Source organism: Cyprinodon tularosa, unplaced genomic scaffold, assembly GCF_016077235.1.
Source record: "Cyprinodon tularosa strain WSP-4 unplaced genomic scaffold, ASM1607723v1 ctg525, whole genome shotgun sequence".
Taxonomy (NCBI): Eukaryota; Metazoa; Chordata; class Actinopteri; order Cyprinodontiformes; family Cyprinodontidae; genus Cyprinodon; species Cyprinodon tularosa.
The window spans coordinates 498,186-522,053 of NW_024039258.1; the positions used below are offsets into that span (position 1 = coordinate 498,186).

At 37.4% G+C, this 23,868-nt stretch overlaps 2 protein-coding genes across 2 annotated transcripts; one reads left to right on the forward strand and one right to left on the reverse strand.

Annotated features, from left to right (window-relative positions):
• The first annotated feature begins 247 nt into the window (after positions 1–247).
• On the forward strand, positions 248–4,244 carry hey1 (hes-related family bHLH transcription factor with YRPW motif 1). Its single transcript, XM_038304080.1, has 5 exons — positions 248–464; positions 550–625; positions 713–796; positions 942–1,023; positions 2,493–4,244. Exons 1-5 carry the CDS (start codon positions 379–381, stop codon positions 3,155–3,157), a joined length of 993 nt encoding a protein of 330 aa, XP_038160008.1. The 5' UTR covers positions 248–378; the 3' UTR covers positions 3,158–4,244.
• Positions 4,245–7,693: 3,449 nt separating this feature from the next.
• stmn2b (stathmin 2b) lies at positions 7,694–22,866 on the reverse strand. The gene is made up of 5 exons (XM_038304055.1): positions 22,706–22,866; positions 13,154–13,249; positions 12,478–12,650; positions 11,780–11,971; positions 7,694–9,285 (listed from the first exon to the last, which is right to left on the reverse strand). The coding sequence occupies exons 1-5, from the start codon at positions 22,722–22,724 to the stop codon at positions 9,226–9,228; spliced, it is 540 nt and encodes a 179-aa protein (XP_038159983.1). The 5' UTR covers positions 22,725–22,866; the 3' UTR covers positions 7,694–9,225.
• Between the last annotated feature and the right edge of the window lie 1,002 nt (positions 22,867–23,868).

Here is a 23,868-nt window from a genome sequence, read left to right on the forward strand (position 1 = left end):
ATCTGCCTACTAACACTGTCCAAATTAACAGTTAGTTATGCTTTTTGTGTATTCAATGTCTCTTTTTAAAGGTTTCCTAAGGAAATTATAATTTTATTCGCTTTAAATGCTTCTAAATAGTCCCCGGAGTGATACGTCTGAACTCTTCCTCCCCTCTCAGGTCTCGTCCAGGGGTGCTGTCAATCAAAGCCCAGGCTGTGCTGTGATTGGCTCCCTGCAGCACCAGCCCCCCGCCCCCGTTGTCGGACAGCAGCGTTGAAATGACACCGTGGGAAAGCGGAGCGCTTCAAACCGAGTCGCTCCGGGCGAACCTGTGCACACGCACGTCTGGCAGACCTACCCGACACACCGAGGGGAATACTCTGAAAACCCGTGAAAATGAAAAGGAATCACGATTTTAGCTCATCGGACAGCGAACTGGATGAAACCATTGAAGTGGAGAAGGAGAGCGCGGACGAGCATGGGTAAGCTGAAGTTTATCAGCCTTTAATCTGATAAACATGACAATTACTTTAGATTTAACATTTCATTTTATGTTGTTGTTTTAAGGAATATAAGTTCCCCTCTCGGATCCATGTCTCCAACGACATCCACTCAGGTGCAGGCGAGAAAAAGGCGCAGAGGCGTAAGTCAATCAGACTGTCTGAACTGATCGGGTCAATTAAAGCAATTAAGGCTGTTTTCTAACGACGCATTTTTATTGATTTGTCAGATTATCGAGAAGCGGCGCAGGGACAGGATAAATAACAGCTTGAGCGAACTCCGCAGGTTGGTTCCCAGCGCCTACGAGAAGCAGGTGAGCGCTCCTCACACAACTCCCACTAAACCAATAAAAAAAAAAATGTTTTGCAAAATTTAATGCATTAAACAAAACTGCTATTAGGTGCTTTTTGGATCTAAACAATTCGTTTTTTTTTTTTTTTATCTCATTGATCCTCAAGGGTTCAGCAAAACTTGAGAAAGCAGAAATTTTGCAGATGACTGTTGATCATCTCAAGATGCTTCATGCTGCTGGAGGCAAAGGTAAATACACAAACACTTCTGATTTGTTTTCGTTTATTTATTTGTTATTATTGGTCTGTTACAGGTCTAACACTATAGGCCTTTTGACCTAAACTACACTGCAAAAACCATATTGAATTAAGTAAAAAATTTCTTAAATTGAGTGTATTTACCCTTAATTTAAGTAGCTAAATAAGATGATTTGCCAATGGAATGAGCATTTTTACTCCCAAAACAAGATACTTAGATAGAATGCACTTGAAATGGGACAAAGTATTTTTTTTCTTATTTTAAATGTAAATTGTCTTGCCCCATTTGCAAAGTATCTCAGTTACCTCCACAATTCAAGAAAATGCACTTAATGTAAGCAAAAATGACTCATTTAGATTTCCATTTTTTCACTAAAACACCTATATCATAAAAAACAAGGATTATGCAAACAAGTGATTACTTCTGTATGTAAAACCTTAAACTTTCGCAAGATGGACTTTATTAAAAATATTGGAGGAGACATCTTGTCTCATTTAAGCGTCAAGAAAGACTATTAAATTATAAAATGGAAAAGAGTGCAAGGACAGTGAGAATCTAAAAATGATAACAGTGATCAATTTTTATTATTATTCTTAGACATAACAATACATATTTTAGAGGGTTATTACTTTCAGCTGGAGGTTCCAGAGCTCAGATTATTTCTGGCTGAATAGAAAATAGTAATCTAAATATATAACAAAATGCTTCCTGGACTCTATCTTGATCTTTCAAAAATAAATAAATAATAATGAAAAATCTGATAATTTGAGGGAAAACTAGTCTTCTCCATTTGTTACTGTTTGGTTTATAATTCCTTCTGCAGCTACAGAATTGGAGAGTAAAAAAACACAAACTTTGTAAATAGCAAATAAGAGAAAAAGTAGACAGCTGTTTATGGATTTGCAACTTTTAGTTTTTTTTATATATAATGGATTGCAAATGCCATTATGCATCATTAATTCCAACAGCCAAATCAGAATTTTTGTAAGCAATTTCAGACCTCCCATTGTTGTAGACCTTTGTACTATCAATAGTTATTTAAGTTAAATCAGCTTAATTATTGTGTTAATGCGATATTAATTAGCATATTGGAATGTATCAATTATTTACATCTCTTAAAATTTGTGGGCACTTTCAAAAAATGTGGTTGCTAACTAAGTTTATTTATCTGATAGCAGCTCTGTCTGATTTCATTAAAATGTAAAAGATATAAAACTTACTTAGCAGCTGTTGTGTGTGTGTGTATATATATATATATATATATATATATATATATATATATATATATATATATATATATATATATATATTAGGTTTTTCAGTATATGTCAAATTAGCACAGACGTTTCAGACTTTTAAAAAGAACATATTTTTAAACCTGACTTGGGTGAGAATATTCTCTCTTTAGTTTTGCCTAAACTTGTTCAGATTTATAATGTTCCCTTTCCCCATATCTCCAGGTTATTTTGACGCCCATGCTCTGGCGATGGACTACCGCGGTTTGGGTTTCAGGGAGTGCCTGGCTGAGACGGCTCGCTATCTTAGCATCATTGAGGGCCTGGACAGCACAGACCCTCTCCGGATCCGCCTTGTCTCTCACCTGAATAACTACGCTAGCCAGCGAGAGGCTCACACTGGCCTCAGTCACCTGGCGTGGGGTTCTGCCTTTGGATCTCCTCCTGCCCACCTCCCACATCCCATCCTCCTTCAGCACCAACAGGGGGCTCCTTTAGCACCTCTGCCCAGAAGCACCACCAGCAGCCCGCAGAATCCCCTGTCGTCCACGTCTTCCACATCACCCTCCTCCTCCACCTCCCCTACATCCTCCTCATTAGTCGCAGAGACTCACGTACCAGGCAGACGCAGCGGCAGCGCCACCCCGCTCTCGGATCAGGGTCCGATCAGGGTTCCATCCACCTCTACAGCTCCCACCACTGTCCTGCACCCCGCTTTGGTTCCGTCGTCTAAGCTCTCCCCTCCCCTTCTCTCCTCACTTTCAGCGTTCCCCTTTGCTTTCGGTGCCTTCCCTATCATCTCCCCTACCACTGCCATCAGCCCTCCAGCTCAGAGCTCCAGCGTGGGCAAACCCTACAGACCCTGGGGGATGGAGATAGGAGCTTTCTGACTGAGATAAAAAAAACTCAGTACACGCTTACACAGACTTTCACTTCCCAGTTGAGCCGGACTCAATGACAAGACTTTATGTTCCCTGATAAGAAAGTGTTATATCTTTTCTATTTTGGTAGAATCCCACAGAGGATAGTTAATAGATTTAAAATTCTGCTTTTTTATATATAAAGACATATGAAGTATGACTCAAGTCAGAAAATTTCAACTAAACAGTGATTTATTGAGCACTATCCCAGTGCTGACAGCTGATGAGCAATGGCTTTACCAGATGGTATAGCAAGTTACTTGGTAAAAGTGTCCCCCATAATGCCATACACCCTCTTTGTTGTTAGCCTGAACTGCATAAACAAAAGCGATGACCTGGCTACACTGGGGAGGGACAGGTATGATAGGGACCCACCTCCCCACCCGCATTAACAGCATTTTGTTGGGTGTAATAACTGAAACCAGGTGTCTGTTTGACTGAATACTGGGAACAAAGATACCAGCCTGACTCAACTAATCGGTGCACCATTATCCAAGCCGTCTTCCAAATTGATGTCTTCTTCCTGATGTAAATCTTCACATTTGCTTCTTTTGTTCAGATGTGAATAAGGTTAGGTTTATTCATCATATCTTCCTGTTATTTTTCAGGAATTTCCTTGTTTATTATTACAACCATGGAAATATTTCAAAATGAAAGTATTAAGGCCATCTCGGTTTCATTTGAGCATTATCACATCATTTCTCAAAGTGTTTTTTAGTCCCGATTCACTTCGCGTCAACGATTTGTAAATTAATGTTTGTTTCTGTTTTCACCTTGTCTTCAATTATTTACGTGCATTTATTTGTTGAGTGTAACAGCATTGTCAGCAATAATTATAAAACTCTCTGTGAAATCAGTTTCAAAGAAACACAACCGCATTGTTTTTTTTTTTTTTAAGTGACTAATTTTGTTGACATTTAGGTATATCAACATTTAGCTTGGTTAATGGTTGTACAGAATACAAACACGCGCCAATAAATTAGAGTTTTCAGTTTTCCATTTCTGATGCTGCTGTTTATAGACAGCTGCCCTGCAATAAACAGTTTATTATGATAAACATGGATTCATTGTTGTCTGTTCCAGTGAGTGCAATCTGCAGTATGTTTGCTTGTTGATGCCTGCAGTTGTTTTTCCACCCCCTGGCTAGGAATGTGTGTGTGTTTGTTTTCATGTGAGCGCAGTATCGACGACTGGTATCAGATGCGGCTGCTTGTTTCTCTCAGCAGCCTTCTGTGTGTGCACAGGAAACCATTAACAAGGCGGGGATATCCTGGACAATAGCAGGCCCGGACGGACCCGTGTGCTCCGTGGGAACTGGAGGAGGGAAAGAAAGAAAGAAAGAAAGAAAGAAAGAAAGAAAGAAAGAAAGAAAGAAAGAAAGAAAGAAAGAAAGAAAGAAAGAAAGAAAGAAAGAAAGAAAGAAAGAAAGAAAGAAAGAAAGAAAGAAAGAAAGAAAGAAAGAAAGAAAGAAAGAAAGAAAGAAAGAAAGAAAGAAAAGGCTAAGGCAAATGTAGAGAAGAGAAGTAAAAAAGACATTAAAAGTGGAAGCTGCATTGAAGTGCTATGAGAAAGGAAGTCCAATAACTTTTTACCATCATTTCAGCTCAGACCAGCTGCTCCCTCTGTTTTCAGGCCAGACAAACTTTTCCTCCTTTTCTTGGATTTTGGTGTTTTCAAACAATTTTTATTCGATTTCCTATAATTATGTTCATGTTCAATAAACCAGATTTTGATAAAGAATAATTATGTTTTGTCTCCCTCTGCTGGCCATAAAGTGTTTCTCCAGTAGAAGTGATTAAATAAAAAGGGCAATACAGGTCCTTCTCAAACTATTAGCATATTGTGATAAAGTTAATTATTTTCCATTTCCTGGGAACCACCTATTCGTTTAGAAATATCTTTCTGTGTCATACCCTCTTGCTTGAGTGTGTAAATGATGGTGTTCTGGACAGCAGTCAGGTCGGCAGTCTTACCTATGATTGGGGTTTTGAGTAATGAACCAGGCTGGGAGTTTTAAAGGCCTCAGGAATCTTTTGCAGGTGTTTAGAGTTAATTTCTTCATTCAGATGGTTAGGTGCATAGTTCGTTTAGAGACCTTTTTCATGATATGCTAATTTTGTGAGATAGGAATTTTGGGTTTTCATAAGCTTTATGCTAAAATCATCCGTATTAATAAAATAAAAGACTTGAATTATTTCAGTGTGCAATGAATCTAAAATATATGAATGTCAAGTTTTATCCTTACATTATGGAAAGTAATGAACTTTATCACAATATGCTAATATTTTAAGAAAGACCTGTATATAGCAAATAAAGTGTCATTAAAGCAGTTTGTACCTAGAGTCTATATCATAGTTTTTATATCTTATCCATAGCACTAGAGTTAATAATCTTGGGCTCTTGATGAGTTATTTACACCATTTATTTTTCAGGGGAAGTGAGAGTGCCAAACAAACAGGAGGTTTTTACCATTCTTTCTAAAATCAAAAACAAAGGCCTATCTTAAATCATCCACTTGATTTCATCACAGATGTTTTTGAATCAATTTGATTATCTAAGGCGACCTGTCAAGTTCTTTCAAATCAGACCTGCTATTACACATTCACTGAAACTGCTTTGGCCTTTTGGAACAGGAAAGGTGTCTGTCCCCAAAAGGTAATGTGTTCAAAAGGAACTCTGAGCATTAAGAGTTAATTTTAATGGAAACTTAGAGACTGATGGTTTGCATTGCATCTGGTTATGTGAAGCTGCATTGACCTGCTCAGACACTTCGGTTCACCATCTTTCACTGCTGGTGAGCTAAAGTGAAAACCATTTGTAGTTTAGAGGTCTTTATCTACTGGCTGTGTGACCTCTGTACCATGATCCTGAACTAGATCTAGCATAACTACCACTTTATAGCAAAATAAAACCACAGATGATGGTAGATAATTAAGGCCTAAAGTTTCATTTCTGTTGTAACAGGAGAATGGATCCCCCTGTAATGTCACCTCCAAACTTTCTGAATAGGGCAAGTTTTGATCTGTAGTGACATCATCTGTTTAAAACAGGAACTACAAAGATGAAGTCATATGAAGCAAGGGCAAGAAGGTAAAAATGTTTTTTTAGTGTTAAAATTCTCTCAGGATATCCACCTCAGGTATACCAATTCTTCTCCCACTAATGTTTGTAGAGGCAGTCCAAATGCAGTCAAGTGACTTTGCATTAAATTCCTCATGATAGAAGACATTGGAACAAAATTTAGAGAATGAGTTGGATGAGCTAATACTTTTGGTATTGTATTGTTTGACACTCAACAATGTTAAGTTTATTCTCTTTAGAAAGTTGTATAAAAACAGAAATTTTTTTCCTAGCTGCTGAGAAGCCCTTAGTAAATACTCTGTTCTAAGGAGGGAGAGGATAATGCAGGAGGTTGTTAAATCCTGAATTTTGTTGTAACATTCCAAAACTTAAAAAAATCCCTAGCCTCTAGAGGTGTCAATACCCTTAAAGTTCGACCTAACTCTCACTGATGAGATTATAAGGCCCTAAATTGTATAATGGAATTCCTTTCAAAGAGAGTTTGCTCTCTTTATGCACTTATTGATTCTCTTCAGTAAGTCTGACTACTTCGCACAGTTCAAAACCATAGATATTGGCTTAATTAGTCTCATTTAATTGCCCTTTAGGAGTGACTTAATGCTTTTTGTTGCCCTGTGATGGACTGCTACGTGAGAACTGCCTTTCCTATTGACTTCTTGGTGTAGTTATCAGCATCCACCTTGCAACAAATCGCAGCCCCAACCATTTTTTCTGCATACTCCCCAGTATTATATAGTATAATACACATGATGATACACGCAGTGGCGGTTCTAGACCAAATGTACCAGGGGGCCAGGAGGGGGCCAGGAGCGTTTTCAAGGGGGGCACAGAAAAGCATGAAATAAAAAACAGGGCAAGGGATTCAAATGTATTAACGGAGCTGGATGAAGTGAAATTTCTATTTAATTAGGTTTAATAAAATTTCTATTTCTTATGAGGTCAATATACATTTATAATTTAGGAATTTTACATATTTTTCACTTAATTTAAGTTAAAATTACCATTTTCTAAAAAATCTGAATTAGAACTCAAGAAAAACTGATAAATTCAGCTGTAACAAATAAAGTATTTCTTAAAAAAAAAACATTTAGCAGATGAAAACCGGGATCCTATCTCAATACCATTGAAGCAATTGCCTTATTGTTTTTAAATAATTAGTAAAACATAATTTGAAAAGGAAAAAAATGAAATGATCCAAAGGACCTCTCAGTAACCATATCTGTTCCAGCTCATATCATCATTAGAATTAGTATTATCTTTTCAGTACAGGGGCCATAACAGGGGCCATGACGTGATCTACAGGGGTACTGGCCCCCGTTGACCCCTGTCTAGAACCGCCCATGTAAAAAAAAAAAAAATCTGCAAAGTTAAACTTCGCAACGCATTTTATACATACATTTTTTGACAAATCGCTCTCAAAGCCAGTTTTATTCACTGAACCCCAAATCTTTATTAACCACTGCTTGCTCACAAAGATATACGTGGAAGAAGAGGAAACACACAAATGGACGGAGGAGAGAAAGAGTCAAGAAGGAAACTAACTGTCTGATTCTAGCTTTCTGACAACCATTACACGCTGTATTGTTGTTTGTTTTTATTTCTAAACAGATCAACACGCTAACTATCCAGTCTTAGTGCAGTACACTCACACACCCACTCACACACTTCCACGGGCCAACTGTGCGTGTGTGACCATCCCAGTACAGCACCGTTCCTTGCATCTTATATTTACGTTTACTCCTAGAAATACTGTGTTCCATGGATCACTGTTGCAGTTATGCCTCTTATGGCTTAAATATCTTCATTGTGCCACTATTTACTGTGTTTCAAGGGGAAGGTTTAATGATTTGATGATGAACAGACCAAGAGGAGTTGATGATGGATCAAGCAAGTTTTTTTTCGTAGTATGATGGTAACAGTTGGAGATGGATGAGCTCCAGTGTCGTAAAGATGCACGATAACTTTAACAGTGGTGCTTAATGTAACAGTGGCTTCTGACAATGTAAAGACACCATTTATTGAGGAAGCTTTAAGAGATCAATGGCGCGTCAAACGGTATTTTCCTGTGCTGTGTGGAGAGCATGTGAGTGATTTTTTACGGTCTATGTGAAAAGAGATGGGAATGAAGGGAAGGAGGATGAGGGCGGACTCTTTAAATGCTATAGTGTTCTCCTGCAGTACAGTCACTACTTATTTTCACAGGAGCGGATGTGTGGAAACAGCTTGCAGTCCCCCACAAAAAGCAAGCTTGCAAAATTGAACCCACCCCTTATTTCCACCTTTCCTTCTAGCAACTTTTCTGCAAGTGAATGCAAAGGACTCCTATTTCACCTTGTGCATGCAGGCTTTTATGGTGGGGAGGTGCAACCTGTTCACAGCAAAACATCAGCTAGCTGGCAAACTCACAACAAACACCTAAGCTTGTTACCACACGAGAGAAACCTAAAACAAACATTCTTAGGCTGAAATGAGAGGAAGGAAAGGGAAAATGAAAAGATCATCACATCCATATATATATGTATATATATATATGTATGCAGGGAGAGGAAACCTATATAAAAATGGCACACTGCAATCAATACTTTTGCTGCTTGTATTGAATCGTATATAACAAAAAAAAAGTATTTACAAAAAACATTGTCAGGCGTCAATTGGATTTTTTTTCTTCACGTTTGAGCAAAAACATTCTTTTTTATTTAAGGACGGGAGATGATAGTTTTCCCCCTTTTTTTCAAATTTTTTTGCAATCCTTTCCACCCCCAACTTTATTTGAACCTCCCTCTATCCCAGGGGGGCGTTTCGTAGCAATACAGGGGGAGGGGTGGGGGGATGTCAGCAGGGACGGGTGGATAGGTGTGGACATGTAGGGCGAGGTGGGGAGGGAGGTGTTCCTCGGACAGGTTGTGGTGACTGGAGGTGGTGGGGGCGGGGGGGTCGTAGAGGCAGTTGAGGGCCTCTCACGGCATCAACTCTTCTCTCAGCTCCTTGTTTCTGCGCACTTCCTGAGCATGCCTCTCCTGAAGAAAAAAAAAGCAAAAAAAAAAAATCAGATTGTGTTTTTTTTATTTGAGTTCTTCATTCTGAAGGGGAAAAAAACAGCGGATGCCTGCAGAACAGCAGTAATAAGCACATAAATGTAAAATGGAAGGGCACTGGTGTGGCCTCTTCCAGATCATGCTATTTCTACTAAGCATAGACCTTTTATTAAAAAGTTAAATCTATCAGGGGTACGCAACGTTGGTCCTTGAGTTCTCCACTATCCTGCAGCTTTTGCATGCATTCCTGCTCCAACACACCTGAAACAAAAAGATAAATTACCTCTTTGGCACTGGTAAGTTTAGCAGGGGCCTGGCCAATAACCATTTATTTGTTTCAGGTGGGTTATGAAAGGGATGCATGCAAAAGCGGCAGGACTACGGCCCTAGAGGACAGATGTCGCCTACCCTGCTCTATCAGGCCAATTCATCTACCGAGTGTTTCACTGTGCGCAGTACGTCTAGATTTTTACAGGGCTGTTCTAAGGCCCTAATATGCTTTAATTTAAATCAGCTAAGATAATTTCCCTTTATTTAACTCCATGCATCTTCCAATCAACTCTAACCAGCTCCTCAATGTTCCCACACCATAACATAATATGGGGTGATCAGACTGAACTCTGCTGTCTGTTTTCAGTGAAACAAAGATTTTACTCTAGTTTTATCTTAACAAAGTACCTTTTTAACATCTTACTTTTACAATGACTCTACTAACAGTTTCCCTCTTATGTTGCCCGGCTTTAGTGGACAGCCCTGTCTTGCTACAGTTGTAGTCGTCTCTTACTCTGCAACAGCTGCGGTTCTCCTATGCAATTCTTTTTTTTTTCCAGATAGATTGAAGTTGTTCAAAACTGATTTATTCCTTTTTGGGAGATGGAGGTTAGGATATTGTTTATGGCTTAATCTTTAAATGTTTCTACCATTTTATCCCTAACATTTGTTTAGTAATGTTAGTCATTAGTCGTTGCAGCTGCTCCTTCATTGCTATTTTTTATAGGTATTGAAGCCATTGAAGGCAGCCAAAGAGGGGTTAATGTTAATCTTTTTAGGAAAAAGAGAGAGAGGTGAGAGTTTAAACCCTACAGGAATAAATGAGGATCTGTTAATTTATAATTTCCAATAATTTAAACCCTCCTTAACATTTATGGTTTTATGTTCCTTTAATATTATGACCTCAATTTTATATTAATTACACTAAGAAATAAACTAGCTGTTTTTTGTTTTTTTTTGTTGTTGTGGATTTTAGGTTCTATTGTGGATGTGTGGATAATTGGGCATTTTTTTAACCAGTCTGAAAGTACCAACACCTGTATGCTGATTGCAAAGGTGGTCTGGGTGTGAATATATAGATTTTCTTTTTCTGGATTGAAATTTTCATTTAAATGCAACCTATGAGGCAATTGTGCTGAAGTTTTCAGCTTAACCTGTTTAATAACGCTTTCTATCAAGCATCGCAGGTCTTCAATGGTTAGATTCATATCTGAATGTATACACAGCTAAAAGGTATTATTTAATAAACTGTCTGTGAAATGTGTCAGACTAAAACAGGTTGAGAATAGACACTGCAATTTTTCTTTTTCAAACAAACTGTATTATTATTTTTCCTCTTTATAATTACACAAGCAATTTCTGCTGGTTTTCTAATATAAAGATGATATCTTAATATCATCATTATCAGGCCAAAAATAATGCATAACCACAAATCGGAAAGCAGATAGTTTAATTTAGATTTCCACTCAACATATAAAATAAAATCACGATGATCTTACATTTTCAGCAGCAGACTCAAATCTGTAGATAACTCTTCACAAATATATATCTGGTTAAGTTTATCATGTCTTTTTTTATTCTCATTTTCATATTCGATATTGTATAATTGCTACATTTATGTTTGCTTATTTGGTTTTGCTGTATTTTCCTACAAAGTGACACAAATGAAATTGGTTCTTCTTGTCCAGTTTCTTCTTGAACTTTCTCTTGAGAAAGAGCGCCATCTGCTGGTGGTCTACTCCAGGTTCCTTTTATTAAAGCCCAGTTTTAAAATAATAATTTAAAGGAGTCCTTTTCATTGAAAGTCAATATCATTTTTTACTAGTGGCAAATAAAAATGTAATTGAATATTTTATATTATATATATATATATATATATATATATATATATATATATATATATATATATATATATATATATATATATATATATATATATATATATATATGTGTGTATGTATGTATGTATTCTTTTGTAAACAACAAAGCTTTCTTGTAATCTTCCAAACTGGCATGGATCAAGAATTCTTCATTCTTAAATGTGTCTTTAGACTTCTGTTGTTTTATTGATTTTATTAAGGCCTTTTACCTTTTCAAGGGAGGAAAGTGGACAGCAGAGAAAAAAAAAACAAATAACACTGTTTTGATTGAATCTTTCATCCTGTAGTTGTCCACACTTTACCGTTTCATCATTTCATCCTCTCACCTTCTCCTGCAGGCGCTCCATGATGGCCGCCAGGTAGGCCTGCCGGTTCTCCTCGATCTGTTCCATCTTCACCTGCAGCTTCTCCTCAGCCATGCGGCTGAAGTTGCTGTTCTCCTCCATGGCCTTCAGCAGCACTTCGCGCTCGTGTTCACGTTTCTCGGCAAGGATCCGCAGGATCTGCGCCTCCTGGGACTGAAAGAAGAAGAGAGTGATGAGCAGCCGAGAGAATGAGTTCAGTAACTTACTAAAAAACCCTTGTATATCTTAGGCGAGTATGAAATGGTAAATCACATTGTTAGAATAAGTCAGTATTGTCTCTGTCTGCCTACCTAACTTCCTGAAGATCAGATACTGTGGTTTCTAAGCTTTCTAGTGTGAAAGAAATCAATCAGGCAGTCTTATTGATTTTGGCAATTATTACATAATTGATTTGTAGATGGATTGCCTGAGGTACCAGGTGCTGGACTCACTGCATTGACATTTCAATCAATAAGATGCAGGGATTATCTCACAACAGAAAGGGTGTTTTTAATACATCTGGAACTGTGGTTTGACTATCAATGAGTCCACATACATGCATTCAGTCAACATAGAGCTTAAAACCCTGCATTTGGGGTAAAATTTTAAGAATTACACAATTCTCTTAAACTGAACATTTGGCAGCTGGCTGCACTCATGACGACAGAAAGCATCCTTACTCTCCTCCTGTCCTCGGCCGCCTCCAGCTTCTTCTGGATGTCCTCCAGGGAGATGTCCCTCTTTGGGGGGCTGGTGATGCAGTGAGCCACATCGGATGTAGGAGAGGGTGGCTTAAGGATGACCTCAAATGCTTGACCTGATGCCCGTTTGTTGATTGGCTTGATATCCATATCTGCAAAAAAGCGTGTTTCAAAAAGAAAAAAAAACTTTCATCTGGCGCTTTAATTATTTTAACTCAAATCTGTTCACTAATAGCTATTAGCGCGGCTATAAAACATTTTTAGCCACATATATAGATTACTTTAGTAGCAGTACGCATAAGTACACTGCAAAAAAATCTATATCTAGATAAGTCATTTTTTCTTAAAATAAGTGCATTTGTTCTTGAATTGAGGAGGTAAAAGAGACATTTTGCCAATGGAACAAGACAATTTACACTTAACATAAGAAAACACAATTGTCTTGTCTTATTTCAAGTGCATATTATCTACTGATTTTATTTTAAGAGTAAAAATACTCATTCCATTGGCAAACTATCTCATTTACCTACTCAAATTAAGGGTGAATACACTTAATTTAAGACATTTTTACTTATTTCTAGATCGTTTTTGCAGTGTATACCCTGTGAATCTCACACCAGCTCAAGCTTATTTATCACAGATTATTTCCTCCTACCTTCAAAGTCCCCCAAAATGTTTTTTCGGCTCTCAGGGTACAGACAGGAGCATATGAGCGAGAGGACGGAAATCTCCTTCATCTTCTCTTTGTAAGCTGTGAATGAAAAAGAAGGAAAAATGTACAGCATTCTTATCAGACACACGGATCCACAACTGTGCTCCTTACATTTGAACGAGGAGATCTTAACCCAGTAACACAGAAAAAAGTTGAAACATCATTAACCCAGTTTAAGCTTCAGTAGGAGAGCTTTGATGTAAATACGAAGACTCCGTTTTTTTTTTTTAGGAAACTAACACCCTCATCATCAAAGCCTGTCTGATGCAGCTGAGCTGCTTTCATCTGCTTTTGTCTGCTGTACGAGGAATGTCTGATAGATGCCGCCTCACTTGGCCTAATTTCCCCGAACAGCTTCGATGTTCATACCCCAGCGGGACTTGTGACACATCATAGACTATGCATTTCATTTGGATGTATTATTAATTAACTCTGCCACAGGAACGGCCCTATAAATCTAGGCAATTCTCTTTCTAATACAAAAAAAAAATCATAAGAAAATATCTACTGTAAAAGCAAAAAGAAAAAAAAAACTATTTCACATATATCCTCGGTTTGCCTTCTTTAGTCATAAGTAATATGAAGCAGCCTGACTCTTTCTTTGGAATAATGCTTTAAATCAGTGATTCAAGACGATAGAGGGAAAAAAAGGAATAACCCAATCCCTATTTTCTAAGCTTGTTTTCCATGTATAATTGTGTTTTTGGCACATAAATAACTCTGTAATGTGGGTTCAGCCACAGCCCCTCCAGAAAAAATAGGAGAATGGATTTGCAATATACTGCAGCTTGCTAAACGTTTATCCATCTCATAAATCAAACAGTCATCTAGATTGCAATGCGCAGCCTGTTTAGTGGAAAGAAAGGATGTAAAAGAAAAAGACATCTAGCTTTTTCTAACCTTTTTTCTTGGGTGTCTTGCATCTTTAAGACTTTTTTTCATTTATTCAGCAACATCCCCAGTAGGGAAGAGGTGGAGCCATATCTGCAACACACTGCAGGTTTTTGAACATTCTGCGTTTTTGCTCTCTAATAGTACGCTCTGCATGCCAGGTGTCACAGAGCAGCGTCGTCCATTATCCAGAGCACAAGGCCTGTAGGGCTTAAATGTGGCACTTCTGATTCATGATCTGCAGCAGGCTACGGCATCAACGACACCAGTTTGACTAACGGTGAAGGAGCGATACAGTTAGAATATGATTAATCTGAATCCTAATGTGCTTATTGCAGCTCTCTTTTCTCTATCTGGTTCACTTTCTGCCCTGCAGACTGACAGACGCCCCACTAATGTGATAAACTCTCACATGCAGCTCTTACTACTCTCTGATGGCCTTGTTAACCCTTTCCCCGAGGAGAAGGTGGGAGAATGCCAGAATACTGCAAGGGGAGATGAAAACTTTCAATAAAAATGGAATGAAGAGGAAAGAAGATTAAGGTTAAATGGAAAAGAAAAGTGGTTTCCTTTCAATAAAAGGGTATGGAAATGAGGAGCCAACCTGCTGATGGTTTTTACACTAATGCTAACGCTTCTTTGATTGGAACAGGAATAAAAAAGGAAGTATTAGACTCAGCAAAGACTGAAGCCCCCTGAGGAATATCTGCCATCGTTGACTGCCCCCAGGACAGCCTAATGGAAGCAGCCTCCTCAGGTGGAAAGCACATCAGTTTGTAATTAGCGGATTGTCCTGTTTCCGCTTATCACATGCTGGGTTTGGAAATATTTGAAGGGATGTCACCATCTCCTTAGGCGCTGCGTCTCTGTCAGGACTGCAGCAGCCATTTTCTAGCTTCTTGTTGACATCTGAAGGCAAAATGTAGATTTTAAAAATTATGTCAACCCATGCATACTTTAAAGGAGCCATCGTTTTTTGGTTTGTTTTTTTTTTTGGTTCTAACCAGGAAATCCCACACAAGCACCGTCTCCATAAAACATTATTTTGGTTCCCCTTGATTGCACCTTGCTCGCCTGTCTCGATTTCATCTAAAGGAGCAGCTCCAACAATCAGGGACTCGCCTGTCAGTAAATGTAACTGCTTGTGTAACTTTTGACTCACTGCGTAAGAGACCAGTAAACGATGGGGAAACAAACCATGGCAAACTGCTAATGTTGCTAATTCTACATCCACATGAACGCCATTACACTCAAGTTAGGGGAAAAAAAGAGCTATGTATGAAAAAGTGTAAGAAAGAGCTTTATAAAAGAATGTTCTCTTAAAAATGATACAAATGAGAATTTAAAGACAATTACAGAAGTGTTGGAAGGTTATGACTCTTTTTAATGCTTGTTTAATAGTTTAAGCAGATTTGCTCTAAACTTGGATCACATTAAATGTAGCTATATTATAATTCTTTGCAGAACATCAATCCAGTTTATCAACAGACTATGTAATTTTGCCCCTTTGCTAGGGATGTTTTTTCCTGCTTTTAAGCTCATATAACCATCCGGATAAGGATCCAGTTCAGCAATGTTTGATTGGACAAATATTAGTTTAGCTTGCTCGGGGACAATATAATAAACGAATGTAGGACGGGACAGAATTTTAGCTGAATAAGAATTATTTCCAATTGACTGTTTCTAACAAAACGCCTTGTGTTGTAATTCCAGTACAATATGAAAGAAAATGTATCTGCAAAAATCATTTATTAACAAAAAAAAAAAACATGAACAGGGCAATCCCTACAACTAGTCATTACGAGGAACATTTAAACTTAGCCCACAGCTGTTCTAATAGGTTACCGGTGGAAGATATCAAGACCTCGAAATGATTAATACAAATTTGCATTCATTATATTTGATTCAAGTGATAAATGTGAAATAAACACCTCTTGTGAGATAGGGAAACTCTTTGTCTGTCGTTAGCTCACTCGCTGCAGTTCTCCTCCCAAACAGTAGTAACCGCCACTGATAACATACCACAGCTACACTGCTTAAATGGAATGAAACCTTTGATGGCCTTTGTCACCACCATTTTTTGGATAACGTTTTTCAAAAGATTCATTTAAAAACTGCTTCTAATCATGGCTGCTCTACCAGTACAGCTGGAGCGCAGAATTATAACAAACTGGTTCATCTTGACATTATTCAGAATCTGAAATACTTTAACGATCCAGGGGAAATTATCTTCGTTATGTATACATATACGTGTATATATATATATATATATATATATATATATATATATATATATATATATATATATATATATCTATATATATATATATATATATATATATATATATATATATACGTATATGTATGTGTATATATATATATGTATATATGTATATACGTATATGTATACGTATCTGTATATATATATATGTATATATACATATATGTATATATATATATATATATATATACATATATGTATATATATATATATATATATATATACATATATGTATATGCTTATATATATATACATATATGTATATATATATATATATATATACATATATGTATATATATATATATATATGTATATGCTTATATATATATATATATACCTGTGTGTGTTTACAGATCTAAAATAAAGTGATAATATGCAATGTGCAAAAGAACAAATGTCAAATCATTGTCAAAAGTTCTATAAATCTGAGTCAGAATTACAGAGGGGGGCAGTATGACTTTCTGAGCGAGGCGTTGTAGAGATTGATGACCACAGGCATAAATGATTTCCTGTGGCGCTCTGTGGTGCATCTGGGTAAGAGGAGTCTCCTGCTGAAAGAGTGTGTGGAGGACAGTGTGTGAGACATTGTCCAACACAAACTGAAGCCTGGACAGCATCCTCCTCTCTGCCACGGTTGTTAGAGCGTCCAGCTCCTCCCCCACCATCAACATATACTTCACTATAACTAACTACTTCTCTAAGAAAAACACCTTAGGGTTCAGCTGGAGGTCTAACAATAAATCAAAATTCTACTCACGAGCTTCAAAAAGCTCTTCTGCCTCAAACTATGTAAAAGCAGAGAAAATAACATTCAAATTTAATACAATCAGCAAGTGAACTCAGAATGATATTAGCTGTAATGTTATTTAGGTTTTTTTCAGGAGTCTGAGGTGCATTACTATTTCACTGCAGATTACATTCCTTGGATATTTTGCTCAATAGATGCTTATAGAGAACCAAATCACCCCCCCCCCCCCATCCCCTTATTCTCATATTTTAAAGAATCCATAATCAAAAGTTTATTAAAAAATATATGAAAGCGTCAGTGCATTTCTCTAAGCGGAAATTATAAGCCCCCTCAGTAAAAACTGTAATAACACACCCTCCCTCTGTGGATCAGGGGTATAAAAATGACAAATGACTGCAGCGACAGAACAACGCAGAGAAGACAAACCTGTGGTTAAAGGTTCTGCTTGGCTTTTTGCTGCCTTCTTGCTCAGAATGGGATGGGCTGAAATGGGATGGAAGTCAACTCAGACTGGGATGATAACATGTTTAAATGCTTCTCTCTGCTTCCACCAGCATTTCCAGACAGCCAAGTCAGCAGGTTTGCACTTCATCCTTACGTTTTGACAACCAACGCACCCGTCAAAGTGCACTTCCGCTACCAATCCATCAACCAAAGAGCCCAGACTATCAATATTAGTGAGCACCTCTCATTTTGCCACTCTCTGATGCTCCTTCCATCAGTTTCATCTTGTTGATGTATTCTCCCTCTTATTTATTTTCCTTTGACCACTGTTTGATACCCACCCATACGTATTTCCCTTTGTCAGCACACACTACACCTGCAGTAGCTGCTTTCCCATGTTGTTTTCCCTCTGCCTCCGTCTAATCTTCTAGAAGAGAGTTTTACAGTCACTTTGAGAAACCATTAGCGGCTTCAAACAAATATGCAGCCTTGTTCATCCAAGGCCTACAGGCCCCCCTGGGTGCTGTAGCAATCGCAGCTCTGTGGGTGCATGTTTAGCAACTTTACAGCAACAAATAAATCTGAAGTTATAAAGCTATAGCAAGAGGAAAATAGATCGTTAAATGAATCATTATGGCACCCAGACGTTCAAGGACAGTGAGCAGATAGCTGGTGATGAGATTCCTATTATTGAGACTTCTAGTTTTTAATAGCTGTCTGTAAAGTCTTATAAATCTCCTGATTCGATAGTCAAACAGTTGGGTTGTTGACAGTTTCTTTACATCTGTGCTAGTGATTTGCAGAATGGTAGTATGGCATGAAATATGAGGAGACCAATCAAATATTAGATATTTATTTAAGGTAGTTATCAGCTGTTTTGTTTTTTAAATGTCTATCTGGTTGTAAGCAGGATCTTTCTTTACTGTAACCGTGACATTTTTAATTACATTTGTTCTGCTCTGTCCACACAACGCCCTTCCTGCATATCGGATTTTAAGTCTTATCGATGTTTTGACATTTGAATTAATTGAACCTTTGACAACTTTTTTTAACACCCATATTGAACATAGTTAAGAAGAAACTTTGGAAATAAATGTTTCCTGTAACCTCATTGACTATGTGGACAATATTTACTTATTTGTGCTTCTAATAGCTATTTATAAATGATGGCTGCTGTTTTTACTATGGACAAGCTGACATTTGAACTGATCAAACAGAATTTTACAAATTAAAAAAACGGATTTTGCATTTTTGTTGCCCAAAAAAGAGAATTTACTTTCAAACCCTTTTCTTATATGTATTCTCTTAACAATCAGAGGTGTTTATGCTAAGAATAAGTAAAATGGGACCTGAAGCTTTGCAGCTAAATCAAGGTTAAAAGATCGAAAAATATTTTGCTGAAAATAAATGAGGTATCATTGGATGTTCCTCCCAGTTTTTGAAATTTAATTACTTTATTTAATAATTATCTTTCAAGTTAATTAAAATCGTTCTGTTATCCTCTATGTCGGTGAGACTCACCTATAAAAAGGTAGAAATTGAAATAAAAGGGTAAACTAGGGTTGTTGATTAGCCAGTAATATCCCTGATCTGAATATTTAGATGTGCTAAACATCACCAGCAGGACTGATGTCACCGCCTCCTCCTCTCAGCCTGTCATTAGGAATAATGGTAATCTAAGACCAGTGAGCTGCACAGATCGATAGGACCAGACCAGTGATAAATCAGGATGAGTTGTGAGCCAGGCGCAGCTCATGTACATATATACATAGCAACAAAGGTGATAGACACCAATGAACAAAGCAATACAGCAGAATTGTCATGTGAACTAAAGAGCCAGATTGGACTCGTTGATGTTACTTTACTAAAAACGTGAATTTTAACCTAATATTAGTTAGGTTATTAACATCAACAACTAACTTCTGGTGTCTTAATTCACTATATCAGATCAGTTGGTTCCAGCTGCTTTAATATGACACCATGGGTGGTTCTAGGCAGAGGCCCTCAGGGGCCACTGCCCCTGTAGAACTGGTCCTAGCCCCTGTTATGGGCCTGTAATGATTATATATGCTGGACATACAGTGACTGATAGCTCCATTGAAGCCATTTCTTTTTTTTTCTTTTCTTTTTAACAAATCTGTTTTAATTATGATTTAAAAATAAGGGGATAGCTTCAGTTGTGATCAGATCAGATCACGGTTTTCACCTGTTAAATGTTGTGTCCAAACAAATAAAAAAAAAACACACATTTTGTACCGCTGAAATGATCAGTTTTACTTGAGAACTCATTCTGATTTAATCTAAACAAGGCATTTTTATTAAATATAGTTCAAAGATATGTAATAATTCTGAACTATGAATGTACATCGACATAATACTCCAAAGAATAGCATTATTTTAGTTTTCAGTAGATATTTTGAAGTGGTAAGATTTTTTTATTTTATTTATGGTAAATAAAATTAATATTCATAGTCCAAAGATATTTTCGATTGGAACAACAAATACCTTAATTAAAATAAATGTGTAAATTTCACTTCATTTAATGCAGAGCCCCAAGTAGCTCTTTGGTTCCCTGTCTCTGTTAATATATTTTAAATGATAAACTATTGCCCTGTTTTTTTTTTTTTTCTTCATGCTTTTTTGTGCACCCATAAAAAATGCACGCCCCCACCCTGGCCGCCGTAAGTAAATTTATTTAGAGCTTCCACTGGATGCCACCATCTCCAAGACTAGCCTAGACCAAGGTGGACTTCAACCACCTTAACATTGCCACATCCCATAGCAGTTAAACCAAATGGTATTTAAAACATTAACATAAAGGCTGATATTTTTTTTAAAATGATATATGAATGCATGCTGAATGGATGTAAGAAGCAGAACTCTTAGATCAAAAACATGTAATACATGTCAAGTCAAAGTAAAGCAGATTTAAAAAGGAAAAAAATTCTGAAAAGGCTTGGTTCTGTTTACGTTTTCTTTTTGAGTTTTCGTTGGTTTTATTTCCATAGTTTGTTATTACAGTTGTTTTTGGTTGTATTTGAGTTCTTATATATTTCTTTTTTACCCTCTGTTGCCCTCTTGTGTCAGTCTTCTTCTCCTAACGCCCTTCCACTTTCTTCAGTCCACACCTTTTCCTTGTCTGCTAATTAGTCCTCCCATTGTTTCTGTCTCCCATATATACACCTCCTGTTCAGTTACTCTCTGGTGGTTCCTTGTCATTTCTTGATCCTCATGTGTATTTTTCCTGACATCTTCTAGGTTTTGTTTTGTTTTTTGGGTGAATTTGGACTCAGTTACCATCTTTTGAATTATTAAATCTACAAGAAACCACCTCAGCCTCCGTCTCTGCATTTGGGTCCTCTAAAAAAAACAAACACACAACCTGCCAAGCTTTGATTTTGACTGAACCTCATCTTATAGAGTTTGTTGAGCAGAGACATTTTTCTTATATTACAAAATATAACTAATAGCATCCTCTTTGAAATAAAATAATTATTCCTGCAGTGTCTTCAGCCAGAGCCTTCTTAAGACATGCTGCAACACAGACCACTGGAGGAGATCCTTCTTTCCTACAGCTATAACCATTCAGAATGTTTCTGAATAAACCAAGATATATATAGTGCTGGGTTACTGCATCTTATAATGTCCAAATGGAATTAATACATTATTTTCTAAAAAGATTAAAAATGAATAAGTTACCTCCCCTTTGTGTCCATCTAGCCTGGGCAAAATCAACATGCGCATACACATGTTGGTTAGATTAAATACTTTATAAAGATGCCAAGAGTGTCTCCTTTTGTTGTGACCTTTCTAATAAAACTTCACCTCAAAAACGCTGCACAATCCATCTCAGGCTGGACATTATAGGATGATCTCCATTTCTGGCCACAAAGGAATTGATTATTAACCTGAAGGTAAATGACTACACCTAATTGGAAATGACAAGAGGTATTCATCATCAATCCTGGGCTTTAAGAGTGGCAAAAATAACACAGTTACTAATCAATCCATGATGAATTTAATGTTTATTTTCAGTTCAAATGAACTCAGTGACCTTCAGTGTGATGACTGGCATCATGGCTGCCTTCCGTGCCCATCCCATTCTGCCTGTCTGCAGCTCAAATCAAGATCATGTAGGAGGAAGGGAAAAAAGAGGCAACAGAGGAGGAGGAAAAAAAGGAGCAGCATTTAAGTGTCCCAGAGCTGAGACACCAGGACCCTTACAACTGGCCCCCCGGCATGCACACCCCTCCATCACCTGCTCCATCTACCACAAAACAAACACTGTTCATATATGAATATTAAGGCTCTCTCATCCTCTATTAATCCACAAGAATCTGCAGTTGTGCAGTTTGTCTATACAATATAATTTATTAAAATCCAAATAAAACGCAATAAGTGTGCCACCTTAAAACAGAACATATCAAGATAGCAATCTTAAATTTCCCATATTCAGTGCCCTTCCTAACAGGATTAGGGTCTAATATTCTGGGTTTTTTTCCACCGCCAGTCGTAAATTGTAATTCGTGATAAAGATGCTCCTCTGTCCATCATGTCTGTTTATACAGAGGTTCACTTAGAAAAGGGGTTCAACATCACAAACGGAGAGGATGACCCAGTTTTTTTTCTCAAATTAAACAGCGGATTATTGATGGTTAGACGTTTCTGGAGGGAGCGGGGATGTTGGGTGGGGTCGCTGGAGCTGCATTATGCTGCGCGGCTCTGAGTCAGGCAGGAAGGAGGCAGGTGCTGCAGCGATCAATGGATGCTTCCAAATTAATAAGGAAAATAAACATTATTTTAGTTATTATATGCATTAATCAAAATGGAGACTATATAAGCGAATGCGTCACAGACTGACCCATATCAATTAATGAGATTTAATAAAATAAACAATACAATAAACTAGGATGAAATCATAATAGATGAAATACTATAATAATCTGCAGGGTTTTTTATTTATTTTTTTAGAAGTGAGTTGCAGAGGAGTTTGGCCGCTCCCTCCTGTCAACCCTCAGCATCCTTTTGTGCCATGGGTGTCGCCACTGCCTCTCATCATCATCATCACCCTGAAAACTGTCTCGGGTTTTTTTCTTTCTTTTTTTAAAATCTAACTAAAATAATTACTCACCGACTGCGGTTTTAGCCATGTCTGAAGGGTATAGCTGGGATGGGCCGGTCAGAGAAATGTGCGCCTGGATGCTGGATCACCGGGAGAAGCGACTGCTGTTAAGGCACTGAGTCAGCAGAGAGAGAGACGCGCTTCACTGCTGCGCCTGGTGGTCTGCGCTGAGCTGCAGGAAAGGGGGCGACAATAAACCAGGACGATGCCGGAAGTTAGCAATAATTCCGCCAAAATAAAAGAAGAAGCTTTATTGGGGGAGAGCAGGGGCTGTTTTTACTTTCTCTTTTACTTAATTTCTTACAGGCTGTTTGAATTAAAAGGATAATATTTTAACATAGTAAGATCAAATCTGTGCATTAAACTATCATAGAAGTGCATCATTTCGAAGCTTGCAAGAAGCATGTTGCAAGAGTAGCTTTTTACAAATAAAACTCAGTTTTTATTTTTATTTTTTCCAAAGTGATCATGCAGGGGTGTCAAAAGTACATATATTTGCTACTTAAGTAGAAGTATAGATACTGCAGTTTAAAAACACTCTGGTAAAAGTTGGAGTATCAACTTCTCTTAGCAAAAAGTAGTATACTGGAAGTAAATATTTAAGTATAAGTTTAGAAAGTATACCGAACAATTGTACTTTTAGTGTACTTAAAGTATTACTAAAGTAATACTTCTTCGAACTAAATTGGGACATTTTAAAGTTTACTACAGTATACTTAAAGTATACTGTAGTAAACAATAAAGTAAACAATAGTCAAGTACACTTGACTATACTATTGTTAAGTATATGAAATATAGTTGAAAGATAGGGCCAAGGATGAGGGAGGTCTTGTTGGTCTCCATCTCCCGATACGCTCTCGCCTGTGTCCGACATTTCAACATCTTATTCTGAATCCGACATTGTAGCATGGCATAGACAATTCATGTTTGTAGTTTGAAGAACACCTGCTTGTTTCTAATGACTTCCTTTAGCTAACCAATTACACTAGTTTTCACTAGATGTTGATGGCGACAATGATCTGCACTGGATGGCGCACATGACGTGAAATAAATATTTATAAACATTAAACCGAAGCCAAAAGTAACGAGTAACTTTTGTTTTAAAAATGTAAGGAATAGAAAGTACAGATACTTGTGGGAAAATGTAATGAGTAGAATTTAGAAGTATGAGG